Here is a 23346-nt window from a genome sequence, read left to right as displayed (position 1 = left end):
AACCAAAGGGTGAACCTCTGGACTGCTTGACATTGTAAAGACAAATGACTTGTCTGTATGCAACAAATAGAATTTACTACTGACTATCTTTGTGAATATAAACAAAACTGTATACAACTTCCTTGTAGATATAGGGTAATTGTGCTTAATATAATCAATAATATACTTACTCATGAGTCCACACTATTAGCACGTTTAGAGAACAGTTCTAGCTCTTTAACTCTTAGATAAATTGATATCATTGCTCCCAGGAGCTTTAGATCCTGTAGTTATGGTGAGGTAAGAGCTAGGAATTTATCAGTGGAAGAAACAGTACACAGGTGAACTGTGTGATATTAAAGTGCATTAATTCTTAACTCCTACTGTTCTGCATATGAAGAAATATTGCTTTAGCTGTTTGCTGCTTATCAAATAGGGATATGGTAGATGAAGTGGCTGTCACAGCCTCTTCCCATGTACTGTCTCATTTCTTTTTTTCTTTTCTTTTTTTTTTTTAAGGGAAGGCAAGGGGTGAGGGCAGAACCACACAGTGTTGATGGGATTTGGGCCAGGGAGATGAGAGAGCTAGGGAAGAGAAAAGAGAATGTTAAAAAAAAAAAAGTGGGGGGGCTGTAAGAGGAAAAATACTAAACAGGTAAGGAAAGTGGAGAAAAAAGGGGAAGCAAGGAGAGGAGAAAGGCAAGGGGGGAGAGAAGAAGAGGGAAAGGCAAGTGATAAGACAAGAAAAGGGAAGGATAAGCGAAGAGACAAGAGACAGTAAAGAAGAGAGTCCCATGTACTGTCTCATTTCACGTAGCAGTTCTTAATCAGATATTTGGGTGCTTGTTCTGTGTATCATACTTTTTTTTTTTTTGAGACGGAGTCTCGCTCTGTCACCCAGGCTGGGGTGCAGTGGCCGGATCTCAGCTCACTGCAAGCTCCGCCTCCCGGGTTTACTCCATTCTCCTGCCTCAGCCTCCCGAGTAGCTGGGACTACAGGCGCCTGCCACCTCGCCCAGCTAGTTTTTTGTATTTTTTAGTAGAAACGGGGTTTCATCATGTTCGCCAGGATGGTCTTGATCTCCTGACCTCGTGATCCGCCCGTCTCGGCCTCCCAAAGTGCTGGGATTACAGGCTTGAGCCACCGCGCCCGGCCTCATACGTTTTTTGATACAGTGGAGAACAGATTGTTAGTGCAGGAGGCCTCCAAGTTAAAATAATTTTATTTCAAAAATATGTTTATTGGAATATATTTTGTTTCCTTAAAAACAAATTTAGTGTGCCTGGATTATGTGCTATGTGATGAAATAAGTCATGAAGATTTATAAGCTATAATTCTTTATTACTTGGAGGAATTATGGAACAATGAACAGGAAAGTCAGAAGTAGATGAATGACTTGTAAGTTTTAGTTTTAGACCTGTTGCATTTTAGATGACAATAAGGTTGGAGATGTGAGACTAGAGCTTATGAGAAAGGTCAGGACTGAGCCTATAGATTTGGCAATGATTTACACAGAGGTGGTAGTTGAAGACAGAAGAGTAGTTGAGCTCCCTGAGGAAAAAAATAAAGAGCAGTGGTTCTTAAATATTCGTATAAATGAGAATCAGGCTGGTTGTGGTGGCTCATGCCTGTAATCCCAGCACTTTGGGAGGCCTAGGTGGTGGATCACCTGAGGTCAGGAGTTCAAGACCAGCCTGGCCAACATGGTGAAACCCTGTCTCTACTAAAAATACAAAAATTAGCTGGGCATGGTGGTGCGTGCCTGTAATCCCAGCTACTCAGGAGGCTGAAGCAGGAGAATCTCTTGAACCCTGGAGGCGGAGGTTGCAGTGAGCTGAGATCGCACCATTGCACTCCATCCTGGACAACAAGAGTGAAACTCTGTCCCTCCCCCTCCCCCCCAAAAATCAGAATCACCCGTGAAGCCTGTGAAAAATACAGATGCCCAGGCCCTACCATTGGTGGTTTTGATTCATTCAGGTTCAGGATGAAACCTGGGCATGTCTATAATTTGAAAAATGTCTCAGGGCTTCTCATGCACACCAAAATTAATCAGTGGTATTGAGAGAAGAACAAAGTAATGAGATTTTAACTCTGAATCTACCAGCTTCAAAGTTAAAATAAAAAGAATAAAGATAGATGACCAAAAGGAACAGTCAAAAAATTCTACACGATATTGGCTGGGCGTGGTGGCTCACGCCTGTAATCCCAGCACTTTGGGAGGCTGAGGCGGGCAGATGACGAGGTCAGGAGATCGAGACCATCCTGGCTAACACGGTGAAACCCCGTCTTTACTAAAATTATGAAAAATTAGCCAGACGTGGTGGTGGGCTCCTGTGGTCCCAGCTGCTCAGGAGGCTGAGGCAGGAGAATGGCGTGAACCTGGGAGGCGGAGCTTGCAGTGAGCCAAGATTGCACCACTGCACTCCAGCCTGGGCAACAGAGCGAGACTCCGTCTCAAAAAAAAAAAAAATTCTACTGGAGATTTATTAGTCATTTATTGAGTGTGTTCTCCTTTTAGGGTTCTTATACCATTTTATGGTATGTAGTAAATGAAAGGGAAAAGGTAAGATACCAGAACAAAAATACCAATCTTAAATTATGCTTGAGGATTTCGGAAAGAATAGTTTAAAGCTAGATAAACAATAATTTACACATTTATAAATGTCAGAGGGTACAACCCTATGTTTATCTAAAGTCAATTCAATTTCAGGCTGTGGGTAGAGCAGAGTAAAGTGGATGTTCAAAGGTATCAGTCACCAATTACCTAACCAAGATGTTTATAATATAGAGGGGTCAGGAACAGGCTGGTGAGAAGACAAGATGGAGCAACAGCAACAAAGAAAACATCTTTATATGGAAGTAGCATTCTGTTTCAGCCTTAGCTGCCTTTGGCTTGAAGACTTATTGGTGATAACTATAAACAGCTGGATTACGAATGTGAGGATTGGAGCAGACAAAGTTCTTAGACTGAGATATTTCCCACACAAGGACCAGGATATTTCAGGCCAAGGGAGTAATTTTTTTTTTTTTTTGAGACAGGATCTGGCTCTGTCACCCAGGTTGGAGTGCAGTGGTGCAATACTGACTCACTGCAACCCCTGCCTCTTGGGCTCAGGTCAACCTCCTACCTCAGCCTCCCAAGTAGCTGGGACTACAAGGCATGCACCATCACACCCCACTAAATTTTGTATTTTTTGTAGATATGGGTTTTGCCATGTTGCTTAGGCTGATCTGAAACTCCAAGGGAGTAATGTTTTTCAGAAAGGTTATGGCCATTATGAAATGTTGCTATGAAGTTAAGGAAGGTGATCTTTGAGAGTGCAGCTTTAGTAAAGTGGTAAGGATGCAAAACAGATTGCGGACATTTAAGGAGATGAGTGAGTAGCAAGACAGTAGAGCTAGTAGACAGACTTTTCAATTCAAGAAGTTTATCAATCAAAGGAAGAGGAGAAATGGATGCAAACTTGAAGCATAATGGGGTTAGTTGATTTTTTTTTCAAGGTGAGGAGATGGGTACGTTTGAAGGTAGAGAAGAAGGAATAAGTTGAGAGGGAGGTACTCAAGATACTTTTAGAAAGGGGCAATAATTGAGAAACCAGAGTCTTTGAAAATACTGAAGGATTAGCAAACTTTGGAACTTTGGAATAAAGAAAGGAAACATTTTCTTTTTCTTTATTTTATTTTATTTTATTTTACTTTAAGTTCTGGGATACCTGTGCAGAACACGCAGGCTTGTTACATAGGTATACATGTGCCATGTGATTTGCTGCACCTGTCAACCCATCATCTAGGTTTTAAGCCTGCATGCATTAGGTATTCGTCCTAATGCTCTCTCTCCCCTTGCCCCCACTCCCTGACAGGCCCCGGTGTGTGATGTTCCCCTCCCTTGTCCATATGTTCTCATTGTTCAACTCCCACTTATGAGTGAGAACATGCGGTGTTTGGTTTTCTGTTCCTGTGTTAGAGTTTGCTGACAATGATGGTTTCCAGTTTCATCCATGTCCCTGCAAAGGACATGCACTCATTTTTTATGGCTGCATAGTATTCCATGGTGTATATATGTCACATTTTCTTTATCCAGTCTATCATTGATGAGCATTTGGGTTGGTTCCAAGTCTTTGCTATTGTGAATAGTGCTGCAATAAACATGCGTGTGCCTGTGTCTTCATAGTAGAATGATTTATAATCCTTTGGGTGTATACTCAGTAATGGAATTGCTGGGTCAAAATGGTATTTCTGGTTCTAGATCCTTGAGGAATTGCCATATTGTCTCCCACAATGGTTGAACTAATTTACACTCCCACCAACAGTGTAAAAGCGTTCCCATTTCTCCGCATCCTCGCCAGCATCTGTTGTTTCTGACTTTTTTTTTTTTTTTTTTGAGACGGAGTCTCGCTCTGCTGCCCAGGCTGGAGTGCAATGGCCGGATCTCAGCTCACTGCAAGCCCCGCCTCCTGGGTTTACGCCTTTCTCCTGCCTCAGCCTCCCAAGTAGCTGGGACTACAGGTGCCCGCCACGTCGCCCGGCTAGTTTTTTGTATTTTTTAGTAGAGATGGGGTTTCACCGTGTTAGCCAGGATGGTCTCGATCTCCTGACCTCGTGATCTGCCCTTCTCGGCCTCCCAAAGTGCTGGGATTACAGGCTTGAGCCACCGCGCCCGGCATGTTTCTGACTTTTTTAATGATTGCCGTTCTAACTGGAGTGAGATGGTACATCATTGTGGTTTTCATTTGCGTTTCTCTAATGACCAGTGATGATGAGCTTTTTTTCATATGTTTTTTTGACCGCATAAATGTCTTCTTTTGAGAAGTGGCTGTTCATATCCTTTGCCTACTTTTTGATGGGGTTGTCTGTTTTTTTCTTGTAAGTTTGTTTAAGTTCCTTGTAGATTCTGGATATTAGACCTTTGTCAGATGGATAGATAGCACAAATTTTCTCCCATTCTGTAGGTTGCCTGTTCACCCTGTTGATAGTTTCTTTTCCTGTGCAGAAGCTCTTTAGTTTAATTAGATCCCATTTTTCAATTTTGGCTTTTGCTGCAATTGCTTTTGGTGTTTTAGTCATGAAGTCTTTGCCCATGCCCATGTCCTGAATGGTATTGCCTACATTTTCTTCTAGGGTTTTTATGGTTTTAGGTCTTATGTTTAAGTCTTTAATCCATGTTGAGTTAATTTTTGTATAAGGTGTAAGGAAGGGATCCAGTTTCTGTTTTCTGCATATAGCTAGCCAGTTTTCCCAGCACCATTTATTAAATAGGGAATCCTTCCCCGATTGCCTTTTTTTGTCAAGTTTGTTGAAGATCATATGGTTGTAGATGTGTAGTGTTATTTCTGAAGCCTCTGTTCTGTTCCATTGGTATATATATGTCTGTTTTGGTACTAGTACCATGCTGTTTTGGTTACTGTAATCTTGTAGTATAGTTTGAAGTCAGGTAGTGTGATGCCTCTAGCTTTATTCTTTTTGCTTAAGATTGTCTTGGCTACGTGGGCTCTTCTTTGGTGCCACATGAAATTTAAAGTAGTTTTTTCTAGTTCTGTGAAGAAAGTCAATGGTAGCTTGATGGGAATAGCATTCAATCTATAAATTACTTTGGGCAGTATGGCCATTTTCATGATACTGATCTTTGCTATCCATGAGCATGGAATTTTTTTCCATTTGTTTGTGTCCTTGCTTATTTCTTTGAGCAGTCGTTTGTAGTTCTCCTTGAAGAGATCCTTCACATTCCTTGTAAGTTGTATTCCTAGGTATTTTATTCTCTGTGTAGCAGTTGTGAATGGGATTTCACTCATGATTTGGCTCTCTACTTGTCTATTATTGGTATATGGGAATGCTTGTGATTTTTACACATTGATTTTGTATCCTGAGAGTTTGCTGAAGTTGCTTATCAGCTTAAGAAGTTTTTGGGCTAAGACGATGGGATTATCTAAATATGCAATCATGTCATCTGCAAACACAGACAATTTGGCTTTCTCTCTTCCTAATTTAATACACTTTATTTATTTCTCTTGCCTCATTGCCCTGGCCAGAACTTCCAATACTGTGTTGAATGAGAGTAGTGAGAGAGGGCATCCTTGTCTTGTGCCAGTTTTCCACAGGAAAACTTCCAGCTTTTGCCCATTCAGTATGATATTAGCTATGGGTTTGTGATAAATAGCTCTTATTATTTTGAGATACGAGAGTTTTTTTTTTTTTTTTTTTTGAGATGGAGTCTCGCTCTGTCGCCCAGGCTGGAGTGCAGTGGCCGGATCTCGGCTCACTGCAAGCTCCGCCTCCCGGGTTTACGCCATTCTCCTGCCTCAGCCTCCCGAGTAGCTGGGACTACAGGCGCCTGCCACCTCGCCCGGCTAATTTTTTGTATTTTTAGTAGAGACGGGGTTTCACCGTGTTAGCCAGGATGGTCTCGATCTCCTGACCTGAGATACGAGAGCTTTTAGCATGAAGGGGTGTTGAATTTTATTGAAGGCCTTTTCTGCATCTATTGAGATAATCATGTGCTTTTTGTCATTGGTTCTATTTATGTGATGGATTACGTTTATTGATTTGCCTATGTTGAACCAGCCTTGCATCCCAGGGAAGCTGACTTGATCGTGGTGGATAAGCTTTTTGATGTGTTGCTGGATTCGGTTTGCCAGTGTTTTATTGAGGATTTTTGCACTGATGTTCATCAGGGATATTGGCCTGAAATTTTCTTTTTTGTTGTGTCTCTGCCAGGTTTTGGTATCAGGATGATGCTGGCCTCATAAAATGAGTTAGGGAGGAATCCCTTTTTTTCTATTGATTGGAATAGTTTCATAAGGAATGGTACCAGCTTCTCTTTGTACCTCTGGTAGAATTCAGCTGTGAATCTGTCTGGTCCTGGGAGTTTTTTTTTGTTTGTTTGTTTTTGTTTTTGTTTTTTTTTTTTTTGGTTGGTAGGCTATTAATTACTGCCTCAATTTCAGAACTTGTTATTGGTCTATTCAGGGATGCGACTTCTTCTGGTTTTGTCTTGGGAGAGTGTATGTGTGCAGGAATTTATTCATTTCTTCTAGATTTTCTAGTTTATTTGCATAGAGGTGTTTATAGTATTCTCTGATGGTAGTCTGTATTTCTGTGGGATCAGTGGTGATAGCCCCTTTATCATTTTTTATTGCCTATTTGATTCTTTTCTCTTTTCTTCTTTATTAATCTGGCTAGCAGTCTATCTATGATATTTAGTTAATCTTTTCAGAAAATCAGCTCCTGGACTCATTGGTTTTTTTGAAGGGTTTTTCATGTCTCTGTCTCATTGTGTTCTGCTCTGATCTTAGTTATTTCTTGTCTTCTGGTGACTTTTGAATTTGTTTGCTCTTGCTTCTCTAGTTCTTTTAATTGTGATGTTTGGGTGTCGATTTCAGAACTTTCCAGCTTTCTGATGTGGGCATTTAGTGCTATAAATTTCCCTTTTAACACTGCTTTAGCTGTGTCCCAGAGATTCTGATATGTTGTCTCTTTGTTCTCATTGGTTTCAAATAGCTTCATTATTTCTGCCTTAATTTCGTTATTTACCCAGTAGTCATTCAGGAGCAGGTCGTTCAATTTCCTTGTAGTTGTGCAGTTTTGAGCGAGTTTCTTCATTCTGAGTTCTAATTTGGTTGCACTGTGTTCTGGGAGACTGTTTTTATTTCTGTTCTTTTGCATTTGCTGAGGAGTGTTTTACTTCCAACTATGTGGTCGATTTTAGAATAAGTGCTATATGGTGCTGAGAAGAGTGTATATTCTGTTGATTTGGGGTGGAGAGTTCTGTAGACGTCTATTAGGTCTGCTTGGTCCAGAGCTGAGTTCAAGTCCTGAATATCCTGGTTAATTTTCTATCTCGATCTATCTAATATTGACAATGGGGTGTTAAAGTCTCCCACTGTTATTGTGTGGGAGTCTAAGTCTCTTTGTAAGTCTCTAAGGACTTGCTTTATGAATCTGGGTGTTCCTGTATTGGGTGCATATATATTTAGGATAGTTAGCTCTTCTTGTTGAATTGATCCCTTTACCATTATGTAATGCCCTTCTTTGTCTTTTTTAATCTTTGTTGGTTTAAAGTGTGTTTTATCAGACTAGGATTGCAACCCCTCCTTTTTTTTTTTTGCTTTCCATTTGTTTGGTAAATATTCCTCCATCCCTTTATTTTGAGCCTATGTGTGTCTTTGCACGTGAGATGGGTCTCCTGAATACAGCACACTGATGGGTCTTGACTCTATCCAATTTGCCAGTCTGTGTCTTTTAATTGGGGCATTTAGCCCATTTACATTTAAGGTTAATATTGTTATGTGTGAATTTGATCCTGTCATCATGATGCTAGCTGGTTATTTTGCTCATTAGTTAATGCAGTTTCTTCATAGTGTCCTTGGTCTTTATATTTTGGTGTGTTTTTACAGTGGCTGGTACTGATTTTTCCTTTCCATATTTAGTGCTTCCTTCAGGAGCTCTTGTAAGGCAGGTCTGGTGGTCACAAAATCCAACAGCATTTGCTTGTTTGGAAATTTCTTTTGCTTATGAAACTTATTTTGGCTGGATATGAAATTCTCGGTTGAAAATTCTTTTCTTTTCTTTCTTTCTTTTTTTTCTTTTCTTTTTTTCTTTTTTTTGAGATGGCATCTCACTCTGTCGCCCAGGCTGGAGTGCAGTGGCGTGATCTCGGCTCACTTCAACTTCCACCTCCCGGGTTCAAGTGATTCTTCTGCATTAGCCTCCCGAGCAGCTGAGACTACAGGCATGTGCCACCATGCCCAGCTAATTTTTTTTGGTATTTTTAGTATAGACAGGGTTTCACCATATTGGCCAGGCTGGTCTTGAACTCCTGACCTTGTGATCCTCCCAAAGTGTTGGGATTACAGGTGTGAGCCACTGCACCCGGCTGAAAATTCTTTTCTTTAAGAATGTTGAATATTGGCCCCCACTCTCTTCTGGTTTGTAGGATTTCTGCAGAGAGATCCACTGTTATTCTGATAGGTTTCCCTTTGTGGGTAACCTGACCTTTCTCTCTGGCTGCCCTTAATGTGTTTTCCTTCGTTTCAACCTTGGAGAATCTGATGATTATGTGTCTTGGGGTTGCTCTTCTTGAGGAGTATCTTAGTGTTGTTCTCCATATTTCCTGAATTTGAATGTTAGCCTGTCTTGCCAGGTTGGGGAAGTTCTCCTGGATAATATCCTGAATTGTGTTTTTCAACTTGGTTCCATTCTCCCCGTCACTTTCAGGTACACCAATCAATCATACGTTTGGTCTTTTCACATAGTCCCATATTTCTTGGAGGCTTCGTTTGTTCCTTTTCACTCTTTTTTCTCTAATCTTGTCTTCATGCCTTATTTCAGTAAGTTGATCTTCAGTCTCTGACATCCTTTCTTCTGCTTGATTGATTTGGCTGTTGATACTTGTGTATGCTTCACGAAGTTCTCCTGCTGTTTTTCAGCTCATCAGTTCATTTATGTTCCCCTCTAAACTGGTTATTCTAGTTAGCAGTTCCTGTAACCTTTTATCAAGGTTCTTAGCTTCCTTGCATTGGGTAGAACATGCTCCTTTAGCTCAGAGGAATTTGTTATACCCACCTTCTGAAGCCTACTTCTGTCAATTTGTCAAACTCATTCTCTGTCCAGTTTTGTGCCCTTGCTGGAGAGGAGTTGCGATCATTTTGAGGGGAAGAGGCATTCTGGTTTTCAGAATTTTCAACATTTTTGCACTGGTTTTTCCTCATCTTTGTGGATTTATCTACCTTTTTGATCTTTGAGGCTGGTGACCTTTGGATGGGGTTTTTGTGTAGAGGTCCTTTTTATTGATGTTGATGTTGTTGCTTTCTGTTTGTTAGTTTTTCTTCTAAGAGTCAGGCCCCTCTTCTGCAGGTCTGCTGCAGTTTGCTGGAGGTCCACTCCAGACCCTGTTCGCCTGATTATCACCAGTGGAGGCTACAGAACAGCAAAGATTGCTGCCTGCTCCTTCCTCTGGAAGCTTTGTCCCAGAGGGGCACCAGCCTGATGCCAGCTGGAGCTCTTCTGTATGAGGTTTTTCTAGACCCCTGTTGGGAGGTCTCTCCCAGTCAGGAGGCACAGGGGTCAGGGACCCACTTGAGGAGGCAGTCTGTCCCTTGGCAGAGCTTGAGTGCTGTGCTGGGAGAATCCTCCTTGTCAGGATCAGCTGCTCTCTTCAGAGCTGGCAGGCAGGAAATTTTAAGTTCACTGAAGCTGTGCCCACTGATGCCCCTTCCTCCAGATGCTCTGTCCCAGGGTGATGGGAGTTTTATCTATAAGACCCTGACTGGGGCTGCTGCCTTTCTTTCAGAGATGCCCTGCCCAGTGAAGAGGAATCTAGAGAGGCAGTCTGGCCACAGCTGCTTTGTCGCACTGTGTTGAGTTCCGCCCAGGCCAAACTTCACCTTTTCTTCTTCTTCTTTTTTTTTTTTTTTTGAGTTGGAGTTGGAGTTGTGTTCTTATTGCCCAGGCTGGAGTGCAATGGCATGAGCTCAGCTCACTGCAACTTCTGCCTCCCAGGCTGAAGAGATTCTCCTGCCTCAGTCTCTCTAGTAGCTGGGATTGCAGGCATGCACCACCACTCCCGGCTAGTTTTTTTTTTTTTTTTTTTTTTTTGTATTTTTACTAGAGACGTGGTTACACCTTGTTGGTCAGGCTGGTCTTGAACTCCTGAGCTCAGGTGATTTACCCACATCAGCCTCTTAAAGTGTTGGGATTATAGGTGTGAGCCACTGTGTCCAGCCAAAAAGAAACACTTTCAAAAATTTTCAAAACTGGAAATTCAAGTCAGTATAAATATATGATTAGTAATTATTTTGCCAAAAGTGTTTTTTAGAACAAATTAATTTTGTTAAGTGATGAATAGATTTTACACTTTATGATGGGCAATAGAAATCTGACCATTTCAATTACCCTGTAATTTCTGCTAGGCAAATCTCTTTTTCAAAGGACTATTAATTAGAAGTGGTGTTAGCATAGGTAGAATGGCTGCTGACATCTAACATAAAGGTAACTAGTTCATTTATATGTGAAGCTGTTTTTTAAAACTTGAATATATTTTATGCTGAAATAAACTAGAGAAATAAAGAGGTTATAATTATTCAAACTTCCCTATTTTCAAGGAAAATGAGCTATATAATGAAGTTGTCTGTATTTTCTAAATTTACTTTAAGAACTGTTATGACATCTACAGAAAAGAGTATGTTTAGGCCAGTTGTGGTGGCTCACACCTGTAATCCCAGCACTTTGGGAGGCTGAGGTGGGAGGATTTCTTGGGCCCAGGAATTTGAGGCTACAGCGAGCTATGATCATGCCACTGTATTCTAACTTGGGCAAGTGACAGAGCGAGACCCCCTCTCTACAGAAAAAATTATATATATATATTTAGAAAGTTTCACATTTTAGGAGAAAAATCGAAAACTATTCTGATGTCCAGAGATTTTGTCAGATATCGAATAGCTTTAGGTCAATTGAATTTAGAATTATTTTTCTGTTAACATGGTATACACAAGAGCATCATGTGGAATCAGGTATTTTTAGTGAGTCTTTGGGACTTAAGACTTTAAGAAATTAAAATTTATGTATTAAATATCTCTCTGGGCTGGGCACAGTGGCTCACACCTGTAATGCCAGCACTTTGGGAGGCCAAGGCGGGTGGATCACCAGAGGTCAGGAGTTCAAGACCTGAGACCCCGTCTCTACTAAAAGTACAAAAATTAGCTGGGCGTGGTGGCGCACGCCTGTAATCCCAGCTATGCGGGAGGCTGAGGCAGGGGAATCACTGGAACCCGGGAGACGGAGGCTGTAGTGAGCCAAGATCACATGTCACTGCACTTCAGCCTGGGCAAAAATCAATCAATCAATCAATCAATCAATCAATCAATCTCTTACTGAAACATTCAGTAAATGATTCATTTAATAAGTTTCAGGTCATTTACTTTTGAAAACTGAGTTTTTAAAAAGGCTTTTACAATTTTTATTTTTAATAACAACAAAACCGGCTTCCTTTCAATCATCTTTTTCTTTGTTGGTGTATATAAAAGGAGAATGAATGTTTTGTGTTTATCATTGTCTAATTACTGTTTTGCAGTACATTATGTTGCTTGCAAGTTGCTGAGTATGTGTGAAGCCTCATTTGCCTCAGAACAAGGTATTCAACGACTGATTATGGTAAGTCTTAATTTAGGAGAAAGTGGAGATGAAATGAGATGGTTGTTACTTCTATGAAAATGGTTAAAGTTAGTGTGAAACTGGAAGGGGGTTGAATCTTTTAGTGCTATCCTTTTTTGGTGGTGTTTCTTTTCAGTGTTCCTTTTATAATGATATATTTACTACAGTTAAAGTTCTCAGAATACTGTAGTTATTACAGTGGTTCAATGAACCAAATACTGAACTTATAATTCTGGGTTGATGATTTATTTTTTACTTTTCTCACCTCTAACTTGATAGAGTAACTGTTTCTTCATCTAAGGGAATGGTAATACTTAGTTCTAAATGAGTTTTTCAAATGAAAAATTTGAAGCACTAAGTAAATAAGGAAAAGAGTACAGGATTTGAAGTCTGAAGACCTAGGTTAGGTCTGCACTGACTAGCTATGTGACATTGGAAGATTACTTAGTTTTCTCATTTGTAAAATGAAAATGGTAATATCTACCTTAGAGTGTTATAGAGTTAAAATTAGAGTTTTTGTGAAAAATGCTTTGTAAACTATAAAGTGTATGCGTTAAGTACATAGTGGTAGAATTTGTCCATGTAAAATGCTATGACAACAGCCTGATAACTCCTGTATCATATATAATATGATAAAATTGAGTGGAACTCAGGGTTCACCTTGCGTGTTTTCCTTATTTCAAATATTGTAGCCACTCCAGTGCCTTCACACAGTTATAGTTTCTCCAGCTTTTAGCGTTGTTTAGAGTGGGACAGTCAGTTTGAATTGAGCTATTCCATCATGGCTGAAAGTGGAAGTCTTCCTCTTACATTTCTGTTATTTAAAAGATTTTTTAAAAATTTTTATTTAGAGAAGGAGTCACCTGGCTGGAGTGCAGTGGTGTGATCTGGGCTCACTGCAACCTCCATCTCCTAGGTTCAAGCAAGTCTCCTGCCTCAGCCTCCCGAGTAGCTGGGATTACAGGCATGCGCCACCACGCCCGGCTAATTTTTGTATTTTTGGTAGAGACAGGGTTTCACCATGTTGGCCAGGCTGGTCTTGAACTCCTGACCTCAAGTGATCTGCCCACCTCGGCCTCCCAAAGTGCTGGGATTGCAGGTGTGAGCCACTGTGCCCAGCCTAAAAGATTAATTTTGTAAACATTTATTTCCACCCCCCAAAATACAAATGTATGTTTATGTAAAATTAAGTTGTTCAGAAAAGTAATTAAAGTAATAAAAAGTGATTTTCTGCTCCATCCCTCTCTATCTGTTCTCTCTCTCTCTCTTTTTTTTTTTTTTTTTGACAGGGTCTCACTCTGTAGCCCAGACTGGAGTGCAATGGCATGATCTCAGCTCACTGCAGCCTCCACCTCTCGGGTTCAAGTGGTTTTCCTGCCTCAGCTTCCAGAGTAACTGGGATTACAAGTGTGTGCCACCATGTCAGGCTAATTTTTTTTTTTGAAGTAGAGACAGGGTTTCACCATGTTGGCCAGGCTGGTCTCGAACTCCTGACCTCAAGTGATCCACCTGCCTCGGCCTCCCAAAGTGCTGGGATTACAAGAGTGAGACACTGCACCCAGCCTTATCTGTTTTCTTGCTCCTTAGGGCAAATACATTTTTTTAGTGGAAAAATATTTTTCCCAGTGTTTTAAAATATTTTATTTTGTAAAAGCTCAGACATATATAAAACAGGTAAGATAGTACAGTGATTCCCCCCATTTACCCATCACTCAGCTAGAGTAATCATCAACTCATGGCCACTCTTGTTTCTTCTATATCTCCTCGAATAGCAAACTCCTGGCCCTACTGGATTATTTTTATTATTTTTTATTTTTTTTGAGATAGAGTCTTGCTGTGTCACCCAGGCTGGAGTGCAGTGGCATGATCTCAGCTCACTGTAACCCATGCCTCCTGGGTTCAGGTGATTCTCCTGCGTCAGCCTCCTGAGTAGCTGGAATTACGGGCACCCACCACCACACCCGGCTGCTTTTTGTATTTTTAGTAGAGACGGGGTTACACTATGTTGGCCAGGCTGGTCACAAACTCCTGATCTCAGGTGATCCGCCCATCTCTGCCTCTCAAAGTTTTGGGATTACAGGCGTGAGCCACCACTGCCCCTGACCAACCCACTGGATTATTTTTAAGCAAATTCAAAATGTATAATTTTGCCCATAAATATTTCAGTATGTGCTTCTAAAAAACAATGTATTTTTTTTTTTCAGCTTGTAATGCTTAATTTTTTAAAACATAGCGGAAGCTTGGTGGTGTATACGTGGCCATTTGATGTTTTTAGGACTAGGAGAGTTCAGTCTCTTATAGAATGTAAATGTACCCCAACACATTTATTTATTTATTTTCTATTTTTCCACAAATTATTGGGGTACAGGTGGTATTTGGTTATGTAAGTTCTTTTTTTTTTTTCTTGAGATGGAGTCTCACTCTGTCGCCCAGGCTGGAGTGCAGTGGCATGATCTTGGCTCACTGCAACCTCTGCCACCCAGGTTCAAGCAATTCTCCTGCCTCAGCCTCCTGAGAAGCTGGGATTACAGGCCCCTATTTTTGTATTTTTAGTAGAGATGGAGTTTCACCATCTTGGCCAGGCTGGTCTTGAACTCCTGACCTCGTGATCCACCTACCTTGGCCTCCCAAAGTGCTGGGATTACAGGCATGAGCCACTGCATCCATCCATGAGTAAGTTCTTTAGTGGTGATTTGTGAGATTTTGGTGCACCCATCACCCGAGCAGTATACAAGACATCATATTTATAGTCTTTTATCCCTTGCCCCACTCCCACTCTTCCCTCCAAATCCCCAAAGTCCATTGTATCATTGTTACGTCTTTGCATCCTCGTAGCTTAGCTCCCACATGTCAGTGAGAACATAAAATGTTTGGTTTTCCATTCCTGAGTTACTTCACTTAGAATAATAGTCTCCAGTCTCATCCAGGTCACGGTAAATGCTGTTAATTCATTCCTTTTTATGGCTGCATCGTATTCAGTTGTATATATATACCACAGTTTTTTTATCCACTTGTTGATTGATGGGCATTTGGGTTGGTTCCATGATTTTGCAGTACACATGCACATGTAATTCTTATCAAAATTAAGCTTAGTCACTAAAAGAAGATTTGCTATCTGAACTTTGTCCTGCAGTTTTTTCACTTTTGCCATCAGGAACTGGAGCATCTGACGTCTCAAGAAGATCTGGGTCTAGTCCTTCTGATATCATTTTGTTTCTTATTGCCATCACTGGTACACTCACTTGAACCATTTTGAGATATATGACATATCTTGAATCTTTAGCTACAGTTATTTCCTGCTAATACTTGACTTTCCTGTGGTCCAGAGTCTTATGTACTGTCCCGCTGTTATTACTCTGAGGTGACTTCAGAATGTGATCCATTTGTGACACTAGTGGCACTTTAAGGAGATACTTCAAATGTGCCATCATCTAGGCCTGGTATAGATGACAACTTTGCATCTACAATATAATTTTCTGGATAAAAAGATAAACGTTTGCCAGTTTTTCCTCACTAAATGTAGAAGAGCAGTTGAGGAACTATACAGTGTGCACCACAATTTGGTTTAGAAAAGTCACCATTCTTTTCTGTTGAATAGCTGGCACCTTGATCAAGTCTGCCTGACTCCCACGAGAGGAAACCCATCTTTATCCATCTCCTCAGCAGGCAGGGGACCCAGGACTCACTCATGAACTCCTCCCAGATGGGGCCTGCCCAACCCTGTAATTGTATCCCAGTGCTTCCCCATGTCCCCCAAGACAATGTATTTTTATATTCAACAAACCCAGTTCACTTTATCACCCTTGATAAAACCTAACAAAGATTTCCCCAAATCAAATATCTAGTCCTCCCACCCCCTCTCCAATTGGTTTCTTAAAATCAGGACCAAAGATAATCCATACTTTGTATTTTGTTAATATGTCTGTTTTAATGAAACTACATGTTTTCTTCTCTCTCTCTCTCTTTTTTTTTTTAATCTGTTGAACAGATTTATTTGTTGAAGAAACGAAGTTGTCCTATAGAGTTTTCTAAATTTTGGGTTCTGGTGCATCCTCATGGTGTCACTTAATAGTCCATTGTTTCCTCTAACACTTGTTTTCTATAAACTGATAATTAGATCTACAAGCTTGTTCTGATTCAGGTTTGATATTTGTCAGAATAATTTATAGGCAGTATGTTTCTGAATCCTTGGATTCAACCAATCATGTATTGAAAATATACCAAAAAGTCTTATAAAGATAACAATACAGTAAAAAATAATACAAATAAAAATACAGTATAACAACTATTCACATAGCATTTATATTATATTAAATCATCTAGAGATGATTTATAGTACATTGGAGGATGTGTATATGTTATATGCAAATATTACAGCATTTCGTGTAAGGGATTATATAATGTATTTTTATATTATATATAAATATATATTATATTAAAATATAAAATATTTTAAAACATGTACAAAAATTTATATAAAATATGTGTTCAAATATAAGCAGGCAAGTATATACTCATATCTCCCCTCATTCCCCCATTTTCTTAGATAAATGGTAACATTCCATATATACTCTTCTTCACCTGATTTTTTATTGTTGTTGTTGTTGTTTTTGTTTTGTTTTGTTTTGTTTTAGATGGAGTCTCGCTCAGTTGCCCAGGCTGGAGTGCAGTGGCATGATCTCGGCTCACTGCAACCTCCGCCTCCCGGGTTCAAGTGATTCTCCTGCCTCAGCCTCCCGAGTAGCTGGGATTACAGGCACCTGCCACCACGCCCGGCTAATTCTTTTGTATTTTTAGTAGAGATGGGGTTTCACCATATTGGCCAGGCTGGTCTCGAACTCCTGACCTTGTGATCCACCCACCTCGGCCTCCCAAAGTGCTGGGATTACAGGTATGAGCCACCGCGCCCGGCCTCTTCACCTGATTTTTTCCCCCTCATTTAACATTATATCCTAGGGATTACTCCACAGAAATATATAGAAATATTCCTTATTTTTCTCATCTGACAAAGGGCTAATATCCAGAACCTACAAAGAACTCAAACAAATTTACAAGAAAAAAACAAACAACCCCATCAAAAAGTGGGCAAGGGATATGAACAGACATTTCTCAAAAGAAGACATTCATACAGCCAACAGACACATAAAAGAATGGTCGTCATCACTGGCCATCAGAGAAATGCAAATCAAAACCACAATGAAATACCATCTCACACCAGTTAGAATGGCAATCATTAAAAAGTCAGGAAAGAACAGGTGCTGGAGAGGATGTGGAGAAATAGGAACACTTTTACACTGTTGGTGGGATTGTAAACTAGTTCAACCATTGTGGAAAACAGTATGGCGATTCCTCAAAGATCTAGAACTAGAAGTACCATATGACCCAGCCATCCCATTACTGGGTATATACCCAAAGGATTATAAATCATGCTGCTATAAAGACACATGCACACGTATGTTCATTGCGGCACTATTCACAATAGCAAAGACTTGGAATCAACCCAAATGTCCATCTGTGACAGACTAGATTAAGAAAATGTGGCACATATACACCATGGAATACTATGCAGCCATAAAAAAGGATGAGTTTGTGTCCTTTGTAGGGACATGGATGGAGCTGGAAACCATCATTCTCAGCAAACTATCACAAGAACAGAAAACCAAACACCGCATGTTCTCACTCATAGGTGGGAACTGAACAATGAGAACACTTGGACTCAGGAAGGGGAGCATCACACACTGGTGCCTATTATGGGGAAGGGGGAGGGGTGGATTGCATTGGGAGTTATACCTGATGTAAAGGACGAGTTGATGGGTGCAGCACACCAATATGGCACAAGTATACATATGTAACAAACCTGCACGTTATGCACATGTACCCTAGAACTTAAAGTATAATAATAATAATGAAAAGAAATATTCCCTATTTTTAATAGCTGTATTTCAGTTGCTGTATGTACCTTATTACGTTCAACCAGCCTCCCTTGATGGACATTTGGGTGCTGCAATGAATTGCCTTGTGCATATGTCTTAGCCACTTTTAAGGCTATTACTATAACCATTTCTGTTTTCACTCTCATGGTTTCCTCTATGTATCTTAGTTACATGCTTGTATCACTGTATTGGTTTGGGAGGGCTGCCATAACAAAATATCACAGGTTGGTTGGCTTAAACAACAGATATTTATTTTCTCACAGTTTTGAAGGCTAGAAGTTCAAGATCAAGGTATCAGCAGGTTTGATTTCTTCTGAGTACTCTTTCCTTGGCTTGTGGATGTCCACCTTTTTGCTGTGTCCTCTCACACGGCCTTTCCTCTGTGTGTGCTCATTCTTTGTGTCCATTTGTGTGTCCAAATTTCCTCTGGTTATAAGGATATCAGTTAGATGAAATTAGGGCCTGCCCTAATGGCCTCATTTTAATGCAATCCTTTCTTAAAGCCCCTATCTATAAATACAGTTACATTCTGAGGTGTTGGAGGTTAGGGCTACAGTGTAGGATTTTGAAGGGACATAATTCTGCTTGTAACAATAACTAATTCTTTTTTTTTTTTTTTTTTTGAGACAGGGTCTCACTCTGTCGCCCAAGCTGGAGTGCAGTGGCATGATCTCAGCTCACTGCAACCTCCACCTTCAGGGCTCAAGCAATTCTTGTGCCTCAGTCTCCTGAGTAGCTGGGACTACAGGCATGCACCACCACGCCCAGCTAATTTTTTGTATTTTTAGTAGAGATGGGGTTTTGCCATGTTGCCCAGGCTGGTCTCAAATTACTGAGCTCAGGCTATCCACCCGCCTCGGCCTCCCAAAGTGCTAGGGTTACAGGCGTGAACCACTATGCCTGGCCAATAACTAATTATTGATTTATCAGCTTTATTTATGATCTATTTATTTGCTATTATAATGGATGAGGATTTATCTCATGTTACCTCCCCCATCCTCTCTCAATTTTTGTTAATTATATTATACTATTTTAAATTTATCTGTTGGCTGTCTTTTAAAACTTTAAATTGTGTATATTTTATATATACACGCATATAATTTTTTGTATATATGTATGTATTTTAAAAGTATACTTTTTTTGAGATAGGATCTTGCTCTGTCACCCAGGCTAGAGTTCAATGGCGCAATCTTGGCTCACTGCAACCTTGGCACCCTGTGCTCAAGCGATCTTCCCATCTCAGCCTCCCAAGTAGCTGGGACCACAGGTGCGCACCACTATGCCCAGCTAATTTTTTTGTATTTTTAGTAGAGATGGGGGGATCTCACCGTGTTGCCCAGGCTGGTCTCGAACTCCTGAGCTTAAGAAATCCGTCCACCTCGGCCTCCCAAAGTGCTGGGATTACAGGCGTGAGCCACGGCGCCTGGCCTAAAATTATATATATATATATATATATATATATATATATATATATATATATATATATATTTTTTTTTTTTTTTGGAGACAGAGTCTTGCCTGTTGTCCAGGATGGAGTGCAGTGGCGTGATCATGGCTCACTGCAGCCTTCACCTCCCAGGCTCAAGCGATCTTCCTGCCTCAGCCTCCCTAGTTGCTGAGACCACAGGTGTGCACCACCATGCCCAACTAATTTTTAAATTTTTTGCAGAGACAGGGTCTTGCTATGTTATGTTGCTCAGGCCGGTCTCGAATTCCTGGCCTGAAGTTATCCTTTCACCTCAGCCTCACAAAGGGCTAGGATTACAGGCGTGAGCCACACCATGCTCAGCCCAAGTCGTATATTTAAACTTTTCTTTCTTTTTTTAAAAAAAATCAGATTTGGAGTTTATCTCTTTACTTGCTACTTTGTGAGGATATTTCCATTCTTTCTGTCTCTCTTTCCCTTTAACCTTCCACCTTCTGTCACCTCTAACATTTGCATTTTTAGCTTTGTTGATCCCAAATAATGAAAACTGAAAAGGCATGTTATTGATTGTGACTATTATTTAACTCTGTGGATTATAATTTTATACCTCTGTATGTTTCCATCTGCTAGCTCTCTCAGTTCTATTTTCTCAGATATTCTGTTGTTGAGTGTGATGTCCTTTCATGGCATTGGTTTCCCTCAATTGTTTGGTAATTCTTGCTCATATTTGATTTGAAATTCTGTGATGATCTTCTATGAATATGGTATCACACTGTGTACTATAACCTGAATCCAGTGACTGATGAAGAGGTAGGACTGGATGTTTTTCATTAACCTGTGTTGTCAGCCACCTAGAACTGTTTCTGTCCAGCCAAAGTAATTGTACTCTCTGTTCCTTTCTGGAAAGGAGGGAGGAAGATCCTTTCTTGGGGAGGCCTACTGCCTGATGTTCCTACTGTTCACATCCAGGGCTGTTTCCATATTTTGCATTTTTGTGCATGTTGGGATATCTACCAGTTACAATACTGTGAGCTCCTTCAGTGAGACTGAATGTAAAGGTACTTAATAAACATTTGTTGGATTAATCCAAATTTTATTGCAGATGGAATTAAAAACTAGAACTCCAGTAGTCTAATGCTTATCATATACCTTTCTTCAAGTATGTGAAGCATTAAGTTTTTCAAAACTTTCTCTTCCTAAGTTACCTCAATGTTTTCTTTTAATATTTCCTCAGAAGATGTGTTTTTAAGTCTATTAATTTCTGCTATTATTTTTGTCTTTATGACCATTTCTCTTTTTTTTTTTTTTTTTTTTGAGACGGAGTCTCGCTCTGTCGCCCAGGCTGGAGTGCAGTGGCCGGATCTCAGCTCACTGCAAGCTCCGCCTCCTGGGTTTACGCCATTCTCCTGCCTCAGCCTCCCGAGTAGCTGGGACTACAGGCGCCCGCCACCGCGCCCGGCTAGATTTTTTTTTTGTATTTTTAGTAGAGACGGGGTTTCACCGTGTTAGCCAGGAGGGTCTCGATCTCCTGACCTCGTGATCCACCCGCCTCGGCCTCCCAAAGTGCTGGGATTACAGGCTTGAGCCACCGCGCCCGGCCCATTTCTCTTAAATTGTGGAGTTCAAAGTAGAACACAGAACTCTAACAAATGCTAACTGTTGCTTTTTGTTTTCTGTGAGTTACATGACTGAATATGGACAGAGGATTCAGTATTTTCTCCAGTATTCCCCAACCAATTTGGTGGAGGTATGAATTTTTAAAAATTATTTTCTAATTTCTCTCTTCTAGATGAATACAAGAATAGGAAGAGAATGGTTGGATGTTGGAAATTTTCTAATCGCTGATGAATGTTTTCAAGCTGCTGTGGCCGTAAGTTACCATTGATTTTTAGCTGAGGCAATTATTAGTAGTAACATCTGTGGTTATTCTCATTGTTACATTGTACTGTGGTTTTATTTTTCAGAGTCTGGAGCAATTATACATCAAATTAATTCAAAGGAGCTCCCCTGACGCTGACTTGATCATGGAGAAGATTACTGTTGAGAGAGACCACTTCAGAGTGCTTTCTTACCAAGCAGAGTCTGTAGGTATCATGGGCACCAGGGTCTTCCAGTGGGGCATTTTTTCCATATGTAAATGTAAAAGTGATGATATATAACCTATTGGAAGAAAGTCAGATGTCACTGGCCTTTTATAGGATATTAATTTGACCTTTTTATCTCTGTTATATCTGAAGGTGATGTTACTAATGCTGATTGGAATCTATGGGGTGGCTAAGGGTGAGAAGACTGATATACAGTTAAACATCATTTTCACCCCCTGCATGTAACACCTGTCATTTATTTATGGCAGCAGTCCCTACTTGAAACACCTGTCTCTGTGACTCTCTCTTACATTCACAGTCTGCCTAAAATATTTGCCTGAAAAGAGCCTTCTCATTTGCAGTTGTTCTGAGTTGTCTATTGATGCTTTCTAAAAGTCTGCTGTGATCACACACTGTTTAAAGTTATACTTTACTTCTGTTTACCTTGTGGATTTCTTTGTCATCATACACTTAGGTGTGCATTTGAACTATGATGAGTTTGCTTTCTGTTATTACACAATTCTGGAAATGAAAAATCCCCAGCTGGGCATGGTGGCTTGTAATCCCAGCACTTTGGGAGCCTGAAGTGGAAAGATTGCTTGAGCTCAGGAATTGGAGACCAACCTGGGCAGCCTAGTAAGACCCCCATCTCTACCAAAAAATAAAAGTAAAAAATTAGCCAGGCTTGGTGGTATGCACCTGTAGTTCTGGCTACTATGGAGTCTGAGGCAGAAAGATCCCTTGAGCCCAGGAGTCTGAGGTTAAAGTGAGCTATGAGTGAGCTATGACTGTGCCACTGCACTCCAGCCTGACAGAGCTAGACTCTGTCTCAAAAAACAAACAAACAAAATAACAACAAAACAGAAAAGTCCCCTTTTTATTTTTTAACATATTTATTGAGATACAATTCATATACCATAAAATTCACCCATTTACACTGTATAATTCAGTAATTTAGTATATTCACAGAATTGTGCAGTGTTCACCACAAGCTAAGTTTAAAACATGTTTGTCACCCCAAAAAGAAATCCCCATCAGCATTAGCAGTCATTCCTCATTGCTTCTGACCCTAGCTCTAGCAACCGTGAATTTATTTTCTGTCTCCATAGATATGCCTATTTTTGACATTTCATGTTAATATAATCATGCAATAAGTGGTCTTTTGTGATTAGCTTCTGTCACTTAGCATAATTGTTTTCAAGGTTCATCAGTGTTGTTGCATGTTTCACTGTATGAATATGCCATGTTTTGTTTATCCATTCATCTATTGATGAACATTTGAGTTGTTTCCAATTTTTGTCTATTGTGAATAATTCTAATGTGAACATTCATTTACAGTGTGTGTATGTATGTTTTTAATTTTCTTTGGTATACAACTAGGGGTGGAATTGTTGGGTAGCATGGTAACTCTAAGTCTGTGTTTAACCTTTTGAGAAACTGCCAGAATGTTTTCCATAATGGCTGAACTATTTTATTACACTTCCCCCAGTAGTATCTGAGGGCTCCAATTTCTCTCCATCTAAAAGTTTTATAGTTTTAGCACTTACACTTAGATCTGTGGTCCGTTTTAAGTAAATTTTCAGGTATAATGTGAAGTAGAGATCTAACTTCATTCTTTTGCATGTGGCTATTCAATTGTCCCAGTACCATTTGTTGAGAAGACTATTCTTTCCCCATATTGAATGACCTTAGCACCTTTGTCAAAAATCAACGTATCATAAGTGTAAGAGTTTATTTCTGGACTCTTGATTCTATTCCATTGATCTATATGTCTAG

The 23346-nt window shown here is 40.2% G+C and overlaps 1 protein-coding gene and 1 pseudogene across 1 annotated transcript in view; one reads left to right on the top strand and one right to left on the bottom strand.

The window, feature by feature from the left end:
• The window catches only part of TEX11 (testis expressed 11), a 323051-nt gene that overhangs the window by 7026 nt on the left and 292679 nt on the right, over window positions 1–23346 (top strand). Inside the window, exons 3-5 of the mRNA XM_030933980.1 lie at window positions 12048–12127; window positions 21276–21356; window positions 21451–21570. Of these exons, the coding sequence (XP_030789840.1) occupies window positions 12048–12127; window positions 21276–21356; window positions 21451–21570 (281 nt within the window). The remainder of the gene's footprint in view (window positions 1–12047; window positions 12128–21275; window positions 21357–21450; window positions 21571–23346) is intronic.
• LOC104656777 lies at window positions 15217–15782 on the bottom strand (annotated as a pseudogene).

Source organism: Rhinopithecus roxellana, chromosome 7 (genome assembly GCF_007565055.1).
Source record: "Rhinopithecus roxellana isolate Shanxi Qingling chromosome 7, ASM756505v1, whole genome shotgun sequence".
Lineage (NCBI taxonomy): Eukaryota > Metazoa > Chordata > Mammalia > Primates > Cercopithecidae > Rhinopithecus > Rhinopithecus roxellana.
The sequence above is the reverse complement of the archived record's forward strand: the minus strand, read 5'-3'. Positions and strand labels throughout refer to the sequence as shown.